Raw genomic sequence first — 20,364 nt, forward strand, 5'->3', positions numbered from 1 at the left:
GATGGGGTCCCCCCTCCCCTCTTGACAGTTATGATAGATCTGATCATTTTGTTGAGGGGATGTGACACCTTACCAAAGCCAGTTCCTGGGAAAGTGAGATACATACAGACTTTAAGTGCAGAATCTTTCCCACTTCCAAACCCACGGCGGATTCAGAATGAACATTTAGCCTAAATGTCTTTGGACTGCAAGAGGAAACCAGAGTACCTAGACAACACTAACATAGGCAAAGGGAGAACATGCAAACTCCTCACAGAAAGTCCTTATGAATGTCCAGTGAAACAGACCGTGAGTGTAAACACTGATCTCTGTCTTTTCTGCTGTGGCTGGATAACAGATGTTTGTGACAACCCACTGATGTCCAGTCTTCTGCCATCATCCTTCAGAAGCTCCTCCCAGCTGTCCAGTAGTCATGGGCCGGTCTTTGCTAAGGTCAACAGGAGAGAAGGTGAGTAGTTATTCATTGTTATTGATAAACTTAGACGTTTCACCTTCTGCTGTTAGTACCCTGGTAATTGTCAAAAATGCTAACAGAGACAATCCAAGCTGGTTAGCTGTGCACCACTGCAAGCCCAAGTGAAACTGTGACTTTATAACCCAGAATTCATTACTCAAACTTAATCCCACACAGCAGTAAAAGTTCAAACATAAAACTGAACTCATTGGGGAGTGCTCTCTTATTGTAAAGGCAATTATTTTGTTTTTGTTTTATTTGCTACCTTGTGAAGAAATCCATTTGGCTGACCTTACAGAGCACTCACAGTAAAATTCAATTATCCTCATGGTGTAGTCATCGTGCAGCCCACAACTGTGGATGTCGCAGAAAGATAATAGGTACACACACTGTGGGCTTCATATGTATTTTGCTATACTGTGCTTCACACACCTTTCGCCCAGTTCTTGTAAGATGCTGTTTTTGCTGGTTGATCTTTTTTGTGTTGGCTAACAAGAATAAACAAAGAACTGTTTCCTCTTCTGTCAGATGGTTCTCATCATGTTTTGTGCACGTGGAAGACATCTGCATACACAGAAACTAAATTTCAGTGCTCCAGCAAACATTATGATGTTTGAATTACTGTCTTGACTGGCCGACTGTCTTTTCTTGGTCTTGATTGGTTTGAGTTCTTGCTCTTGGTTTAAAAAAATAGTTCCAAAATTAAATTGCCATCTGGTAATACTAGCTTGTGTATGTGGAGCAGATGTCTTCTGGCTGTCTACACTTGGTTGGTAACCAAATAAATTGACAGTTGGATGAGACATGCATTTCCTGTTATTATTGCATTTTTTTTTTCCTGTATATGGAAACAATGTCAACATATGTCTGTCTGCAGTGTAGCTTGTGACATCATACTGGGACTTTGTATGCTTCTTGAATCTCATCTGACCCAGATTGTGTGACACACTGGATTTACCTTCCAAACTGCACACGTTTTTCATGTTTTTAAACCCCCCCCCTACAAAAACTATTGTCATGAAGTATTCGCTTGTAAAGGATCAATCAGTGGATTTAGTTCCTTTATTTTTTATTTTTTGTTAAAAACTTCTCTCAGTAATAAAACTTTATAAAGGTCAAAGTGCTATTGATGTCATGATGAGCTATGTGGCAGGCTAGGTCAGGACCCAAACGCCAGTTTCGGAGACAGAAAGCTTAACTAAAGGTGGCAGCATTATTGCTTGAAAATGCAAACTAAAAACAAAATACATGAATACTAAAGAAACAAAACAAACACAAACTAGAACTAGGAATCTCCTGACTGGTCGTCACTGGACAAGACTTGACATGACTGAAGAAAATGGAACTACACATGACACACAGCTAACGTAGAGAACGTGACAACAAACGGAAAGGTGGAAACACAGCAGGGACTAATCAGACATACCAAGACAAAGGCAAAGCAAAACTGATCACACTAACATAGGACATAAGACTGTCAAAGTGAAACGTGAAGCGTGCACACAGACACAGACTTGACACTAAGATGTGACTGACTGGACACGAAACTTGGAACACATGGAAGACACAGTGGCTGAAACTAAAAGCTGGAACCACAAATATAACGTGAGCAGAAAACAATCGAGAATCGAAAAGAGAACCAAAACTATGAATAACAATGTCAATAGAAAATTGTACTTAGTAGTCAGTATAATCTTTTAATAATATAAGTTTGCATATGGTAGTGATAGGATGTGCGATCCTTAATAGTCTGCAAAAGCTTTGCGTGCATTCCAGAGTGCTCTGGGAGCCTGGGAAAGGTCGTACCTTGTCTTATTGTTTTACGGTAGGATAAACGTAGCTATGTCAGTTTTAGTCTAAGTGCCCTTTTTTACATATAGATGAACTGTTGGATTTTCCAGACCAGCAGGTTAAGGGAAGTCGTTTATGGGGTCACACTCTGACACACACACGCACACACACATACATATACACCTCCACATTCCAATGTAAGGAACAAACACCTACTGATGTATAAATAAAGACTCTTTATAAAATAAAGCGCTCTGGTGACTGACCTTGCTAGCAAGAAAACCTGTGTGTTTCTCCTCTCTGATTCTCTGCTGAAGAAGTGTTTTAGGATACATCTCTTGACAAACAATCATTAAGGAATATAAATTAAGCAACACAAAACACTGGGCCACTGGTCAGTGCTGTGACAATTGAGGCTGAACGTGGATGGCTGTCTCCAAAGCACCTATGAGAGGCCACAAAGCAACTTTCACAAACTTTCTTAGAAGAAAGTGTATAAATAATAATATTGGGTTAAGACTGAGATAGTTATTTTTATAAAAAAAAAACAACAAGTTTCATTATGTACTGACCCCCCCAAACCCCCATTCAGTTAAATATCTCCTTGTACATCCAACTCAAACATGGTGGATACACAAAATCGAAAAGTCAAAGAACAGTAAGTTTACTCTGTGCTTTTGTTTCCACTGCTTACCTCGAGTTCTTTAAAAAAAAAAAAAAACTAAAAATATAACAAAGGTCATTGATCTAATCTGTTTGATCATCAGTTCTTTAAATGTTGTTGGTAAAAAAACAGGAACGGTTTCGTATTTCCTGCAACTATTCAGTCAAAAAGGGCTAAATATAAGATTTGTGTTAGCTCAACCTGCATGGCTATCATTCTTCTCTACCCTTTTCCCTTACAGCAATGACCTTTTCCATTGTTCACATTTGTGTTTGAAAGTATTAACAGTGAAGGGTTTGAGGTGCAGGCTATCCATAAAAAAGTTTTTACCTTGTGCAGCTTTACGCTTCATACATTTGGTCAGCTGTTGACATCAACCGTCAAGGAGCACCTTCAGGCCAATGAAATGGTAGGAACAGACTGAGAATTAAAAAACAACAACAACAAAAAAAACAGTACTCCTTGACCGACTCTCTGTCTTTTTACTGAGATGTGTTCAGTTCTGTGGGTGTCAGTGGTGCAGGAGAGTCTTTGCCTCCCTACAGGGCACTGAGCATAAAACATCAAAGGCAAGCCTAAGCTGGATTCACAGAGTGTGAGAAATACATTCGCGTTGGCTGTAGGGATATCGAAACAAAGAGAAGAAGATGACATTTATCAATTTATCATTTGTATTATAAATGACTGTAACATGTGAGATAGATAGATAGATAGATAGATAGATAGATAAAGAACAGTTACTGCTAACGATTTGTACTGTACAACACACTGGAATTATATTACACTAGTACATCAAAAGTCTCTACCGGGCCACCTGCTTGCAATAGGGACATAAAACTGGGTTGTGATTCACAGAGCACAGTAAAAATTCTAGAGAGATGTCTCTACTGGATGCTGATGCTGGACTTGCAAAGGGCTACCATGCCATGTTTGGAGCTTTACAAAGCCCACTTGCAGACTGCAGAACCAGTGGACAACATCGTCAGTGGGAGCGGGAGACTTCTTCATCTTTTACTCAGACTGTAAGAATAATTTGATCAAGCTGGAGAAAAATGGAAGATGAGCCACCAGAATGTTGTTTTCTAAATAAGGTTGTTTGTAAACGATGTACACACATGATCGATATTAGACTGAGACAGAGGAATTATTGTTTTCGTTTTTCCACTGAAACACTAAAGCCAGGCACTTATTGGACCACTTCCAACTGCCTAGTGTAACATGTACTGTGTCTGCTCAGTTTGTAATTTCATTCAGGGCAGGTTCAGGATATGTCTTGGGAGCTAGAAAATATCTGCAAAATACACAATTCATCTGCCGCATTAAAACCACTGACAAGTAATGTGAATAACACGTATCAAAGCATTATTATAGAATAAAACAGAATAGGCCTTTATTGTTATTGTACATGTACAATACATTTATGGGACAATGAAATGCTACATTGTGCTGGAAAACCTGGGCTCCTGCCATTTATGTGCATGTTATTTAGACACCAACATTTACCTGGCACATTGCAGAAACTCCTCAGGAATGACTTGTGGGACGTAATGAACCTAATGAATTGATTCAGCCTCCAGACTCCCCACATCCTAGTCTGATCAGACATCCACAGGATTCATAAGGTGATCAACAAATAACGTTAAGGGATCCAAAGGCAACATCCTAGTGCGAAATACCACAAGGTACCATCTCAGGTCCTGTGTACTTTTAGTGGCAGAAGTAGAACTCTGTTTGAGGTATGATTACAAAGTGGTGGGAATAACTCATGAAAACTAAAACCCTTCAAAGTCAACTGTTAGGCATATCTGGACAACGCTCGGTGAGGCTATTTTTAGATTAATAACAGGAAGTCCTGTTCTGATGGCGTCTCTATGATGTGTCTCTGAATCTCCTTCATGTGTGTCAAAACAGCAACCTTTCAGCTTTTTTGGGTCTCTCCTGCTGAGTATGCTCCCTTTTTTAACTTTAAAATAGAATTCACAATGCACAATGTTGTGAATTTCAAGAAAATACATGCTGAAACTGCTAAGTTGAGCCCCAAGCTACGATCTTGAACATGGAAGTCTGTCTGACAGAGAAATCCACTGCTCATTGCACACATTTGAGATCTGTGGTGAAATGGTCATAACAGGATTTGTAAAGATCCATCTGAAGAGCTATACAAGCCAAATGTAAATAATTTTGGTTTTTACAAGCAGATTCCAGGAAGTTCTTGATCCCACCCTCATTTGTTGTTTAAAGGAACAACAGAAACAGCGTCCTGTTATTTACTCAGGATTCTACAACAGTGATTGTTGGTTTCCACTAGTTCCCTCTTGTTGGTGAACAGGGGCAATAAAAAGTGAAGAGGAAAGCACAGTGAAGTGTCCTGTCCATCACAAAGTAGTTAGAAGTCTACTAGAAGCCAAGCAGTCAGATTAGATGAAGGTGACAGAACTCCCACATGCTTCCTTCGGCTCCTTTGGCTCTCATTCCCACCTCTTGAGTTGCATCGTGGCTGCTCAGCCCATATGGGGACTGGTGCTGGATGGGCTGCTCACACATGGTGCCCTGTTAATCCCACTCAAGGATCACAGTACTGCCTCCACTCCCAGTACCGTGCCTCACTGTATGCACTGTTTGGCTGAACATTGAACGTGGCCAATTCATTAGGCTGGGAAATGGCCCTGGCACTGAGAGTTGCTCCTTCTGATGAAGCTATAAAAAAAGGCTCTTGGGAGAGGCCAGAGAGAGGCTTTGACACAGAATTCAGCAGAGGCCCTCAAGCAGAAGGCTTTAATTTAAAGGCCAAGGAGCAACAGTACTCAATATGTTGAGCAAGTTTGGTTTTTTTGCCATCAGTTATGCAAGAAAGACAGTTTTGTAGGACTAAGTTGAACTACTTTACTGGAGGAGTGAGTCTAGTGCAAGTGGTGCAGCAGCTTATCAGAGCCTAAGTAAAAACAAAGCTTATATTGACCCATGTGAGTTCAGACGCCTAAAGCAATACAGAGGCACAGAGTTGGGGATAACATTTTTGAAATCTCTGTTCATAAATGAGGAGCAGTGTGGTGCCATCTGTCCAGATTCAACCTGTTATTTAATGAAGAAATATTTTCACACCGTTGATAGCACCTGACGGAAAGTGAATCCAAGGCAGAACGGGGTACAAGGTACACCTTTCAAATCCAAAATAATGAGGTCAGTCACGCTCAAATCTTCTGTACAGTGGCAGTTTGGTTCTTCAGGTACATAAAGGTTAATAAATGCCAGGACTCTTTGTACAAGCTGATCAGTGCCTTGCTGTTACTGCCTTTAGGCTTGACTTCTTCCACCTCGTCACACACACACACACACACACACACACACACACACACACTGAATTTTTATCTATCCTAGTGAGAGTTTGCTCCGTGACAAGGCATTTGAAAAATTTGAAAATACATGATGTATGCCTGGTAACCTGCGATTCTTCTTGAGTTAGTTAACAGTCTCATCTTTGTGTCAATAAAGAAAAGCACAGGGGAAATTTCCCACAGGGGTGATCAAGCTGATGTTAAATGGGTGCACTCAGGTGGTGTTCATATTACAGATACTGAGCTGAAATCTGCCTCCATATAAAGGGAATGACAATAGAGTTCTTTAGCCCCTCCCTCCTCTCTTTTTCAGTCAAATCCAGCAGTTCCTCTCTCTTGCTGCTCTTCTTTGTACAGTGTGGTCAGCTGTAATTATAATTTAAACTCAGTCTCATTTGGACTGCCAAGAAAACATTAAGATGACTCCATTTCATCTTAAAGCCAAATGTTAATGGCTGCATTTAACATTTATAGGCAAATGTTAATGGCAGTATTTAACATCTAAACAGTTTCTGTTTTTCAGTGGTCTATACTGATAATTGCACATTAGAAACACTGTAATTATGCTGAAACAGGCTTGGAACACTCCATCAGTCCCCAGTAATCATTTTCTGGAAGTGCTCATTTAGAGTTCAAGGAGGGGTGCAACAATAGCAGGGGGGGCAAAATGTAGAATCAGATATTGATTTAAGTGTGATATGTTTATGTGTCACCTTTGCCACCCCAGGTGCCCACTTACTGCTTACTGTTAAACACCCTATCTAGTTAAATTACACAGCTCCTCCATTCAGTTCCTTCTAATCTGAGGTAGTCGGCCTCCCCATAAATCTTATTATATGGATAAATATATATAAATATTGCGTCATTCCTTGACAAAATGCAGCTAAAGAGCCTCTAATCTTAGCATTCTGTCTACATTGCTGCTACATCCTTCAGTCAATTTACTGAAAATAGCCAGAGTAACTAATCCATGACAGCTAATTAAAAATCACATTTTTATGCTGTGACTAACCCCCAATTTACTGCTGATAATAAACTATCTGGGACCCATAAGTCTTCTTTAACTGTGTTCACTCACATGAAATATCATCTATTTAATAACATCCTGTATATTATTAATGGATATGCATGGCCACGGTTACACACAGTTCAGATGGCAAGTATCCGTGGATGAAGACTCCTAATGGAGTTGTCAAGAAGGTTAATTTCTGATATACACTGCTCATTGTTAATGCTCACTTCTCAACATCTGCAATATGGATGTGAGAAGTGTCAGTACCATCACTGCCAAGCTCGGTAACTGAGGGTCATGCTATTAATGGGAAATACGACAGTTTGAAATGAACACAAATTACATTTTAAGCTAAAAGCTTCACATGCTTAAACTTAATCAAAACTTAAACCGCTCGGCAGCAATGAAACCAGGTCGCACATGAAAAATCGTCTTACGAAATATTTATTTTTATACATTCAGCACTTTTGGGTTGATGTTACCATTTATTTCACCCAACTTAGCAAATGTTGGTCAATAATAAAGGTCTTTTAGCTAAAATTCATCCTCATCCACTAGAGAAAATGCCCAGCTCTAAATTCTCGAATATATTCAGTGGTATGGAAATTATCATAAACCCAGGTTAAGCCCAGCATAAGCCCTTCATGCAGAAAAAATAAATCAAGAGACTTAAATATGTTTTAAAAGTGTTTGATGCATCTTGAAGCAGAATAAAAGCAACCAAGCATCGTAAGTTCTAAGCACTGTCCTTTCACAGGGAGCATTCACTTAAAAAATAATATTCACAGGTTCTTTTTCTGGGAATAAGGGTCCTATTTTCTCATTTTGAAGATGAATTAAGACCCCCTTAGGATTCTGTATAACTCAAAGATCAGCTTTGTTACATATTTAAAAAAAAATCACATTGGTTTTTATGATTTTAAGCTCTTTTCTTTGCTGCATTTGGACACTAAAAGTGGTTTTGCTATACCTGTATTAAAGGCTTTCATAAAAGATTCCAGTGAACTGCCCTCTGTATCTTTCAGGTGTTTCTTTTTTCTTTCTTTCTTTTTTTCTTTTTTAACTTCCAAGACTGTTTATTTGCTCTGGTGCCCGGTCAGTTTTATATATAGCTGCATATTATCTCCCAGGTTGTCAGAAATACACCTCAAGCTCTGTCTCAAATTTGACTCTCCCACTCAAATCTGTTTAAAAACCAGACACAGACACATTTACAGATCTTGGCCTGCTAATACTGCCATGCGTCTCTGCTTAGTTATCTGTGACTTATTGCATCTTTGGGACCCGCTGACTTTGGGTGACTTTTTTCCCTTGTTGTAATGGCTCATATCCTTTCCCCTCTACCACAGACCTGCTTTTGTCTTCTTGTTCCAACCTCCTGTTGACATGAACAACTGTGCACCAGTGCTAACCAAACAGTACATTTATCTGGCAGACACATCTATTCCTCCTTGTAAAGCCACTGCCCTGACAAGCGTTGTGTTACCATCTATTTCCCAATAGACACTAACATGGTGGAGATAGCAATTAGAACAGAGAGGATAGAAATAGCGTTCAGGATGTTGAGTTCTTTTACCGTCTTATTAGCAGAGACAAAAGCTGAAGTTAATTCTGCAAGTGGAGATGGCTCTGTCTAGCACCAGGGCACTGCTCCATTATTTGTTGCAACAAAAGCTGTGTCACCGGCTTGATTGGTCTGTCTGTGGTCAAGCCACAGACTGTGGTCATGAACATACAGTAACAGCAGCAGCAGCAGGTATTTCTCAGTTAAATTCCTAGTGGCTACTGCTAGTTTGAAACTAGAGATTTACTAACACGAGCTTCACCGTTAAAAGATAATAAATAGCATAGATAATAAAGATTTTATAGGGACATGTAATTGGGTTGCAGAGAAAATTTATAGCTCTCCAATCAAAAGCAGTCAGCTATATAAACAGGACGTGACTGCAGTATCATTAAGTCTAAGTGACAAAATGAAAGTTTTAGGAGGAAAACTGTAGTGCCCATCCTTTGTAAATATGGTTGTGCCATCAGAGATCATTGCTAGCACTCAAATGCACATAAAAAGAAGCAGGTTCTGATACATAAGCTCACATATGCATAGTTAGTTTTTCTTACATAAATTTGCAAAACCAGGCAGGTAAACAATAGCAAGCAGAGGGAAAAGCCTCTAAAAAAAAAACACCCCTTTGATGCTTTCCTTCTCCTCACATACAGGGTCTTAAATAATCAGACCCCATGTTATCTTAAAAACATCATAGTACCATATCACCCCAACGGAGCCCTTTGCTCTCAAACTGCTGGCCTACGTGTGGTCAAAGGAGCATAGGAGGCATAGCCTTCAGCCTTCGGACTTCACTCCTGAGGAACAAGATTCCAGTTTTGATTTGGGAGACAGATACCCTCTCTACTTTTAGGATTAGGTGACCCTGAACTCCCTTCTCAGTTACACAGCAACAGACCTAGGGGGCATCCCATGATGCACTTAGTGTTTCTTCTTCACTCACCTCTTTTCACTCAGTACTTGTTTATACACCACTCTGCATTTAATCAGTAGCTATTATTAATCTCTGGCTCTCTTTTGTCCTGTCTACCTCGCCTTACCCCCACCAGGTCATGGCAGATAGCTGCCCCTACCTGAGCCTGGTTCTGCTGGAAGTTTCTTCCTATTTAAAGGGAGCTTTTCCTTCCCAATGTCGCCAAGTGCTACTTTATTGGCGGTTGTCTGATCGTTGGGGTTTTCTATAATAATTTTATGGCAAACAAATGTGTGTAGATGTGTTGGACTATTTCTGTTTTACTTCTTTATCCACATGAACTAAAATATGATCATTTTGACAATGTTTCATGTTTACTAATTACAGAGTGAGATACTGTATGTGCATGGGTTTAAAGATTTTGTTTCTTTTTTACGTAACAAGTGTTTTGCAGTGATATAGCTTGTTAATTCATATGAGGCTTTTATCAAGAATCTGTTACAATACAATACAATAAATAAAATAAGTTTTTGTACAAAGTATCGGTATCGGATCAGTATGTAGATTCTACATAGTGAAAATGCCTGTAATTTAGACAAGAGTTTCTCTCTCTGAGCCTCAGGACCGATGATTAAAACTTCAGTTTTGTCCTGGTTAAGCTGTAAAAAGTTTTCTGCCATCCAAGATCTTATATCTAAAATACAGTTAAAAAGGGCATCCATTGGTCTGGTGTCATCAGGAGACACGGAAATGTACAGCTGAGTGTCATCAGCGTAACTGTGAAAGTTCACTCCATGCCTCCTGATGACACCGCCGAGAGGGAGCATATACAAATTAAAAAGTACAGGGCCTAGAACCGACCCTTGAGGCACACCACATGTCATTCTATGGATCTTAGAGGAGCATGTATCCATACTCGCCATAAAAGTTCTGTCTGAGAGATAGGAAGTGAACCAGTTGTGTACAGCACCAGAGAGGCCCACCATGTGTTTCAGTCTGTTTAAAAGAATAGCGTGGTCTACTCTATCAAAGGCTGCGCTTAGATCCAGTAGCACCAGGACTGAGAGCTTTTGGGAGTCCCAGTTACATCTAAGATCATTTAAAACCTTTAGGAGTGCAGTCTCTGTGCTGTGGTTCACCTTAAATCCAGACTGGAAATCTCCAGGATCTGTCTATCATTCAAAAAGTCATTAATCTGAGTAAAAACAAGTTTTTCTAAAATTTTACTTAAAAATGGTAAGTTGGATACAGGTCTGTAATTATTAAAATCATTACAATCCAAATTGCTCTTCTTCAGAAGGGGCCTCACCACTGCCGTTTTAAAGGAAGCAGGGAAGACACCCAACTGAAGAGAGCAATTCATCATGTATAAAAGCTCAGCTTCAAAAAAATCCATAAAGTGTTTTAAAGAGTGAAGAAGGGATTGGATCTAAAAGACATGTGGTGGGTCTCACTGTGGAGAAAACTTTCTTAAGGTTCTCAGCATTAACCAGGACAAAGCTGTCCAGTGTCTCCTCAGGTACAATCGAGCCCTCAGATGTGTTTAAAATCATATCGCGAGAAGATAAAATATCAGATCTGATGGCGCTGATTTTTCCCCTGAAGTGGTCTGCAAACTGCTCACAGAGCGAGTCTGTGGGGGTTCTGTGGGAGCTGTTAAAATCAGGGTTAAATAAATGATCTATGGTGGAAAAGAGGACCTTGGGATTATTTTTGTTATTACTGATTATTTTGGCAAAGTATGAATTTCTTGAATTCCTTAATGTATTATTGTACATTTTAAGTTGCTCGCAAAATATTTCATGGTTGATTGTATTTTTATTTTTCCTCCATCTCCTTTCTGCTGCCCTGCAATTTCTTTTGAGTTTTTTGACTTCTTCGTTTCTCCAGGGTGATGCATGTTTTACGTTAATCTTTTTGGTGGTGAGTGGAGCAACGGAGTCGAGGCTTTTCTTCAGTTTGCTGTTAAAATGATTAAAAATAAAATCACAGGGTGCAGGTAAAATCACAGGGGGGCATTCGTCTAAAACCCTGGTAAAATTTGCAGCCACTTCAGAGGTTAGATAGCGCCTCCTCACAGTTCGCATCGAGGTCTCCCGCTGAATAAAACCGGTGATGTTAAAAAACACACAGTAGTGGTCAGAGACAGCCAAGTCAACAACAGAGGACACACTGGCGGACAGCCCATGGGTGATGACCAGGTCCAGAGTGTGTCCTCTGTTGTGAGTCGGCTGCGTGACGTGCTGGGTAAAATCCAAACAGTGAAGAATGTTTAAGAATTCTTTTGATGCAGGGTCAGAAGGATTATCTATGTGCAGGTTAAAATCACCGGTTAAAATGATCATATTATATTTTGAATGTATGTTTGTTAAAAATTCTGAGAATTCCTTGATAAAAGCAGCACTGTCTTTAGGTAGTCTATAAATTGTGACAGATAAAACTGTGGGGCTGCTGAAAACAATAGCATGGAATTCAAAAGTGGTAAAATGATCAAATAAAATGTGTTTGGTGGTGAGTGTGTTGTTGGTAAAAGATGCAGTCCCACCACCTCTCTTACCACTTCTAATAGAAAAAGAGAAATTAAAATTTGGTGGGGAGGCCTCAGTGAGAACAACTGGTGCATCCGAACCCAGCCATGTTTCAGTTAAAAATAAACAGTCAAGTTTATTATCTAAAATTAAATCATTAATAATAAAAGACTTGTTCAACAGAGAGCGGACATTTAAAAGTGCCATACTGATTGAGACTGGTGGATTTTTGACAATAGAGTTGAATGGATGTTGACATTTTTGAAGAGGCCGGAGATTATTAATGTTTTTGGAGTTACTGGATTTATGATAATTCTGTTGCTCTCTGTTTGTGATTATAACGGGTATTGTGTTGACTGTGGGAGAGAAAGGTCCGAGTCCAGAGTTTTGTGTATTACTGTTAAGAGTGGAACAAATATAGGAGCTGGGACCAGGGGAACATCAGTCAGTGACAGACAGATCAGCAGGTAAATGTCGGTTTGGGGTAGTGACAGGGCGGTGTGCAGGAGTGCTGTACGCCAAATGCCAAATTGGCGGACAGCAAACGGCGTCCCCAGGCGTTGAGGTGGAGCTCGTCTGCCCCAAAAAGATGCCTCCTCTCCCAGAAGGCATCAAAATTGTTAATAAAACCCACGCCATGGGAGACACAGGCGGAGGAAAGCAAGGTGTTAAGGCTGAGCAGCCGGCTGTAACGGCCTATCCCTCTGCCACAGGTGGGGGTGGGCCCGGAGATAAAAGCACTCACCTGCAACTGACCAAGGAGGCTGAAGAGTTGGAGGAAGTCCAGCTTGTTGGGAATTCTGTCCACTATGTCGGCAACGGTGGCTCCCGGGAACGACAGCGTGAGCGCCCCCCTCAATCCTCGAGGACCAGCGTGGACAGAGGAGGTGCCACTGGGGGCTGCTGGCCATCTGAGACGCCCGCGGCGCGGCACCGGGGGTGTTCAGATGGAGATGTGCCAGCCGGACTGCGTGAGTGACTCCCAGGTAGCCGCGCTGTGGGTCCTCTTCTCCGAGGAGCCGGGGTAAGGCACAGCTCTCCGCGGTGAGATATCTGTATATTGGTTTGATTTTGCTTTTGGACAGTGGAGTGAGTAGTAGCAAGGGTTATATGTGGTTTATTTATCTATTTTTACAGACTTTGACATAAGAAGCAGTGTATATTTCAAAATTCATTTCTATTTAAAATTTTATGCATACCACAAATATACTAGTAGGAATCTTTTTTTGAGTTAGTAACAATTAAATTATTTACGTCATAAAGCGATTTCAGGGTCTTTTATTGTAATACAACCGCTTTTAAGCCTGGTGCAAGCATCACAGCAGATGTCTTTATGTCAAAGTAACTGAGGATAAAACACAGAAAACATGAAGGAGATTTTCCTGGCTTGGTTTTTTATAGCAGATAACCTTAAAAATATTCTGCAGTAGAACAAAAACGGAAGAAAACCATTAATCAATATATGAACATTACCTGATGCTGCTGAAGTGAAGTAGAGCAAAGTTACAAAGGTTGTGAGACACAGCTGAGCGTTTTGCAATTTGGCATCATTTGTAAAACTTTAGATCTGTTCGGTAACAGCAGAATCTAGGCTTTCTTGACATTGAGGTCAGTTTTGAAAAAAAGAAAAAGAAAATAAAGACAACCACCGAACAGCGGTAAACACAATGGTAGACTGATGTATAATAAGCAAGCGAATAATGCAGAAAACAGAGATTTGAGACGGGGAAACTGTTCTTGAAGTACACTGAGAGAGAGAGCTGTGCAGGAAGTGTGATTTTTATTTATTTTATTTTTTTCGTGGTGGAAACAAAACAGCAAGAGGGAATCAATCAGGGCTCTAGACTAACTTTTTGACATGGGCGCACCTAACTTTAAAAATTTAGGCGTACCGACACAAAAGTTAGGCACACACTTTTCGACCGTATCGCTTATCACTGCAGTTTTACATGTGCACTTTCTTTGGGGGGAAGTCCATACAGATAATATTCATTTCTAAATTATTAACTAACAAACTTGTGCTTAAAGTGCTTTGTCAATATTGTAGAAAATGTTAAACTTAATCATCATCTTGGCCCCCTCTGATGACCTGTTTGCTGCTGTCTGTTGCTGAAAGGCAGTGGGGAGAGGGGACACTTGGGCAGTGCATTTATTGCAGCATATAATGTGTTTCCTGGATACACTGTGCTTTTTCAGCATTCAAAGATTGATGGCACCATGTCAGAGCACTGGCTTTGAATTTCAGATGGATCAGGCCTTAACTTAACAAAAAAGTTATCAATAGTTCTTTTCATCTTTTCTTATTACCCACAGCTACATCCACTTCTCTCAGGCCTAGGCTGCTCACTAGGGCTGGGTATCGTCACCGATTTCTATAATCCATTCGATTCTGGTTCTCAAAGTCCTGATTTGATTCAATTTAGCCTCAGACAGTCAGAAATATTATAATTCTGATCATTTATCAGTATTGATACACATGAGACTTCATCAGAATTGTGAACATCACAGTAGATGCCTTTGTGTGAAAGTAACTGAGAATAAAACACAGAAAAACATGAAGGAGATTTTCCTGGTCTGGCTTTTTATAGCAGGTAACCTTAAAATATTCTGCAATTTTGCATAATCTTAAGAAGTTTAAATTTCTTCAGTATTGAACAGCAGAAATTAGGCTTTCTTGTCCGAGGTCATTTAAGTGTAAAAAGAAAAAGACAGCGCTGTAAACAACGGTAGACTGGTGGGTAATAAGCGAATGAATAATGCAGAAAACAGAGATTGGAGACGGGAAACAGTTTTTGAAGTACAGAGAGAGAGAGAGAGAGAGCTGTGCATGAAGTGGTTTTTTTTTTTGTTTGTTTGTTTTTATCGTGGGGGAAGCAAAACAGCAAAAGTCAGAGGGAATTCATGACGACATTGATCAAATGTGAAGCGTAGTTTGCCGCTTCTTTTGCTGCTGACTCGGCAATTTTTTGGTTGGAGAGATACAAAACCTGCAGCTCAGAATCAGCGCAAAAAAGACGTAGACACAGAGCGGACCTGACGCATCAGAATTGCTAAGCTCCGACAGCGTGTCCGTGTTCGGGCCGTCAGGTGAGAAAGCCGAGAAAGACAAAGCTGATTCTGATGCGTCAGGTCCGCTCTGTGTTTACACAGGGTGAAGGGAGTATCTGCCATCAAACAAGAAGACAGCCGCATGTAACTACGACGGTGTTTGCTAGTTCACCTTACGTGCATTAATTTAATAACGTGGTTAGCGTACTCAACGTAAATTACACACAAACAACATTAAGCTACTGACCCAGAGAAGAACGGCTGCTGCTGCCATCATTATTTCTGCTACACTGGCAGGGCTAGGACTCTCCTCTTCGGGTTTTTGGGGGATGTTGCTAACTCCGGGTCCGATAACAGGCACCACACCCGCAGTAGATGTGCTCGGTGTGAGGTCTTGCAGCAAGCTATCAAATACGGTGCATTTCTCGCCTTTAAAAAAAAAAAACGCTATGCAGGGCTCGCAAAATTGCTAGCCCGACGTCCCGGGGCTAGCGATTTTTCCAGTCGGGCTACCAAAATCTATCTCTGCCCTGCCCGTCGGGCTATTGTAGGAAGGAAAAATATATGTCAATGCTTTTGCATTCTTTCGGAAATGTAGCTGGGTAATTATGTCATTGGCATCGATGAGTCACTGTCAATATGTGACACATTGAAATCGCATTTGAATTTGCGCTTGGTTTTTTGCTTTCACTTTGCAATCACGCGAACTGTGTATAGAGAGTGACAGTACTGATTGGTGAGTGACGATCATTTGCGCACCAATTCCTCTGACATCGTCTTATCAATCGTTAGCTTACTATGCAAACATGACAAGTGAAATCTCCCACAACAAGCTTAAACATGTGAGAGGTTGATCGCACAGAGAATCGCTGAGCGTTATGTGAGTGCCTGTGTAAAAGCAGCAGGATATATGTTTTAGTTCTGCTGAGCCAAATAAGACAGGTCAGGGTGAAGAAGTGACAGCCAAAGAAAAGCTTACCACAAAATGGAGAAGTTATGATGATTACACCAGAGTAATTAAAGTGACATGTGTAGGTTTCTTGATATCACTATGTTACATGAAGCAGGACTACGGTGCTACAGACACAAAAGAATACCTATGTTTTATTTTCCGAAGAATACTGCTTCTTGAAACTCATATTTTAATTAGAAAGGCTAACTGGTCATATACAGGAGCACCAATCTTTCCACGCTTAGTAACACAGCTCACGCACATTTGACATTTGATGAGTAATACTGCAGTATGACTCCCCTGAGAGAGAAAGAATAACAGCACGCATGCTGATATGTATCCATGCCATGAATTGTGGCTTTTATAACATTATTTTAAAGAAATTTTTATACATCGAAGCACAAATTGTGCTTTAGTGTATAACGCACTATAAATCATCATCAGAGCCCACTTAGAATAGAATAGAATTCAACTTTATTGTCATTGCACATGCACAGGTACAGGGCAACGAAATGCAGTTTGCAACCATCCAGAAGTGCTTTAGCCATGATATAGATATATTACAAATATATATTAGCAATAATATAGATATGTAAGTATATTACAGAAATGGGTCTATTATGGTATGTTATAATGTACACGGTATGAAGTATGTTATGAATAATCTATAACTATAAGTATGTACAGGCTGTAGTGAGTACAAGCTATGAACAGGATATAAATATGAAATAAAAAACTATACAGAAATCTGAGATATACAGTTATACAGAAATGTGAACTATGCAAGTTATAAACAGTCGTAGGATTAAAAATTATCATATGTACAGAATGATTATTTACACAGCTATAGTCAGTACAGCTATTTACACACAACTATACAGTAGTGCAGTTAAGATAAGTGAGATATGTGGATAATTTCTACAGCGGCTATATAAAGTGCTAGTGGTTGTGAGTGGTGGTTCAGTCCATGTTGGTTCAGTCCATGTTGGTTCAGTCCACTTCTGATATTAGTGAAACACAATAATATAACAATACTGGTGAAGAACAGACAAACACAAGGAATGCTTCAGTATTTTAGTGAAGTTTAAAGAAATGTTCCAATGTCGAATCATTTTAAATTGCATCTGCTTCAGTTTTCTGAAGTTTTCTTAGGAAAACCAACCCAAGTATATTTGAGAGTTTTTCAAAATCCACTCTACTTTAAATGAATAAATCAGTTTCAAATTCAAATTTTATTTGTCACACACACAACCATACACAGTATGACACGAGGTGAAATGCTTGTAGCTGTGCAATGCAATGACCGACCATTTAATGACAGGTTTTACAGTATTTACAATTTACAGGTTATACAAAATTTACAGATTAATTTACAGTAAAAAAAAAAAAGTGCAAATAGCAGAAAGTAACCTTGAATGATAATATGGCACTTTTAAGCATCCAAATATGGCTGCAAATTCAGCTCTGGCTGTCCCCACCATGGGTTTCTACCTCTGACTTTATACTTGTTGAAACTGCACTCTGGCAGTCTTGTGCTGTCATAAGCTTTTACCAGCTGCAGTTTGCATATTCACATATTTATGCGTATCCCTGTGTTTCTCTGCACATGTGCTCCTCCTCAAATTTGTTTTTATCTCGGGCTGAGAGTTGGCACATTAAGCTGGACGCTCCTGCTCGGATTCTCAGGGCAGTACAAGGGTAAACAGAGATAGCTGTTTCCATGCATGTCGGTCCTGTGATAAGACCTTGGGACCTGTGTTACTGTTGCTCAGCCTGCCTGTTATTCTTTAATCTGCTGCTGCGTGCAGTTTCTTTAATGTCACTTTCACACAGCTGATGAACACTTGTGTTTGAAGTGCAGTCAGTGCACAATGCTTCAGAGTATATGAGAGATTGTAGTGAATTCATGGGTAATTTCTTTTTTATGAGATAACCTGACACACACCTGAACCGACATGGTGAAGGCAGAGCTAGCAAACACACACACACACACACACACACACACACACACATAAATAAACACTGACAAAGAGAGTGGCTAAATTGGTGCTGATACACACAAACAGTTTTGAACACTCACACCCGTGGCCTCCTTTTAGCTTCGCGTGGCCTCTAGCAGATACTTTCAATTTGGATTAGCATAGCATTTGGAGCTTTCAGCTCATACTCATTATGACTGTAATCCAGTGTGTATTGTGCATCATCAGTGTCACTGTGGGCTTTCAGTATTTAATTACTAGTCTAACCTGGGTAATCTTCTAGTTATGCTGAAATAACAGTGCATGCAATTTAGAAACATAAGCTACTAATTTTTGATTGTTATGTCTTATCATTTATGCTAATCATCCACAGTACACTGCTTAATGTAACACGATCCTTCTGTTGCTCTGAGACCTTCATTAAACACACACACACATTAGGAATGACTTTAATTAAAAGAGGAAACTTTAAACAAAAGTCCTGTAACTTCCACATTAGGGAAGGTCAGGAAGAATGTCTCATTTGGGAAAACTATAGCAGTTCTCCCCCCCCCTCCCCCCCCCCCACACACACACACACACATTTACCCTGCTCATCCCATCTTGTCAAACCTATCTGTCATTTTGAAGCTTTTGTTTTTCTTCTCTCTCTTGTCCCTGCTCCATTTTCTCATCCACACATCAAAGAAGTCATCACAAATGGGGAAACTACCTCTTAGAAGACAGCGTTTCCATATTCCCACTAGACTTTTATCTTCTTTGAATCTAAATACAGCATCAAAACAAGAAAAATGGCTTTCACTGTTGCACCGCTGTATCCATCGAATCAGCTGTCTGCAGTGAGTTGAAACTGAGTGCTAGAGGTATTATAGAATACAGAGCATCAGTGAGGAGTGTAAAACACTCATCTGTAGTATTCATATACTACATACATGGTTGTGGAACTCCTAAAAATAATGAAAATGCTAATTTAAGCCTCTTAGCTACCTCAGGTGTCGACGTTTGAACTCCAGTGCTTATTAAAGCACAGCCTCGGGCACTTATGTGCTATATGTCTCATACATAGCAGGTATCCTCTACAGTGCCATAAATTTGCATGGAAATTGCGTGAATAATGTGTGCCTATTTTCTAAATAGCCTTAGAGCTGATATTTGGTTGCAAGCGTTTAAGTGTTCATTTAATATGGATTTAAACTGTGCAACTCACTCAAAGTTGGGCAAATTGCTGTTATTTTTACTGTGAGTATTGGATATTTTATTAGAAGCTTTTAGTCCTTAAAAGTTTTGACTCCACATTCTGAATTGTTTTCCCTCTCACATAGGTCTACTGTGCAATAAACTAATTGTAAAAAAAAAAAATGTCATAGCTGCTCTGGTTTATTGACTTCTCCATGTGGAACAAATTATGCAAACATTTGTGAGCTTGTCCTCGGTTGTGCTGACCTAAGTGGATCCTAAAGGTTGACGAAAGTCGAATTTAAGCTAATGGGTACAGCAGCACTGCAATTAACTGCTACTAATTTTTGCTTTTTCTTGGCAGACCTAAATGTTTTTCGTCTTCAGTGGGGTACCCAAGACTGTACAATATGTGACTGCATATTTATTTTTAAACATACAATGTGCATCCATTTATCATTTTCCTAATAAAAATAAACTAATGAGGCACAGTAGTTCAACTCAGATTTATTTAGATAGCACCAAATCAGTTGTTTCAAGGTGTTTTCTATTTTAAGGTGAAGATCCTGCAGTAATAGAGAGAAACCCAAAAAATCAGGGGATCCCCATGAGCAAGCACCTGGCGACTGTGGAAAGGAAAAAACCCCTTTTGACAATAAGAAATCTTCAGCATAACCAGGCTCAGGGAGGCGCAGCCATCCAACCTTAGAGTGAGGGGAGGAAGACAAGATAACAGATACACTGTGGAGAGCCAGAGTTGAAATATAACAGTTGTATGAATTAAGTCTGCCTGTTTTTCCCGGAAGCCAAGTTAAAGTTACGTTCATGTAAAACCAACCAAATATCATATCTCTGAGAAATTGTTTTGTCTTATTTTGGTGGCTTCACTAAATCAGTGAAATCATATTACGAGAATCTTGGAAAGCAATAACTTCACTGTGAAACATT

At 39.8% G+C, this 20,364-nt stretch overlaps 1 protein-coding gene across 4 annotated transcripts in view; it reads left to right on the top strand.

Annotated features, from left to right (window-relative positions):
- The window catches only part of LOC146498889 (delta-like protein C), a 60,374-nt gene that overhangs the window by 16,342 nt on the left and 23,668 nt on the right, over window positions 1-20,364 (top strand). The window contains exons 6-7 of one of the 4 annotated variants that reach the window (XR_014870395.1): window positions 338-448; window positions 12,975-13,305. Coding sequence is in view for 3 of the 4 variants with exons in the window: in XM_085138854.1 (XP_084994980.1) it covers window positions 338-448; window positions 12,975-13,240 (377 nt within the window). In the remaining variant the exon portion in view is untranslated. Of the gene's footprint in view, window positions 1-337; window positions 449-12,974; window positions 15,443-20,364 lie in introns of those variants that run through there. The other 3 variants (XM_085138854.1, XM_085138853.1, XM_085138855.1) reach the window with 3 other exon arrangements.

This window comes from Neolamprologus multifasciatus, chromosome 17 (genome assembly GCF_963576455.1).
Source record: "Neolamprologus multifasciatus chromosome 17, fNeoMul1.2, whole genome shotgun sequence".
NCBI lineage: Eukaryota > Metazoa > Chordata > Actinopteri > Cichliformes > Cichlidae > Neolamprologus > Neolamprologus multifasciatus.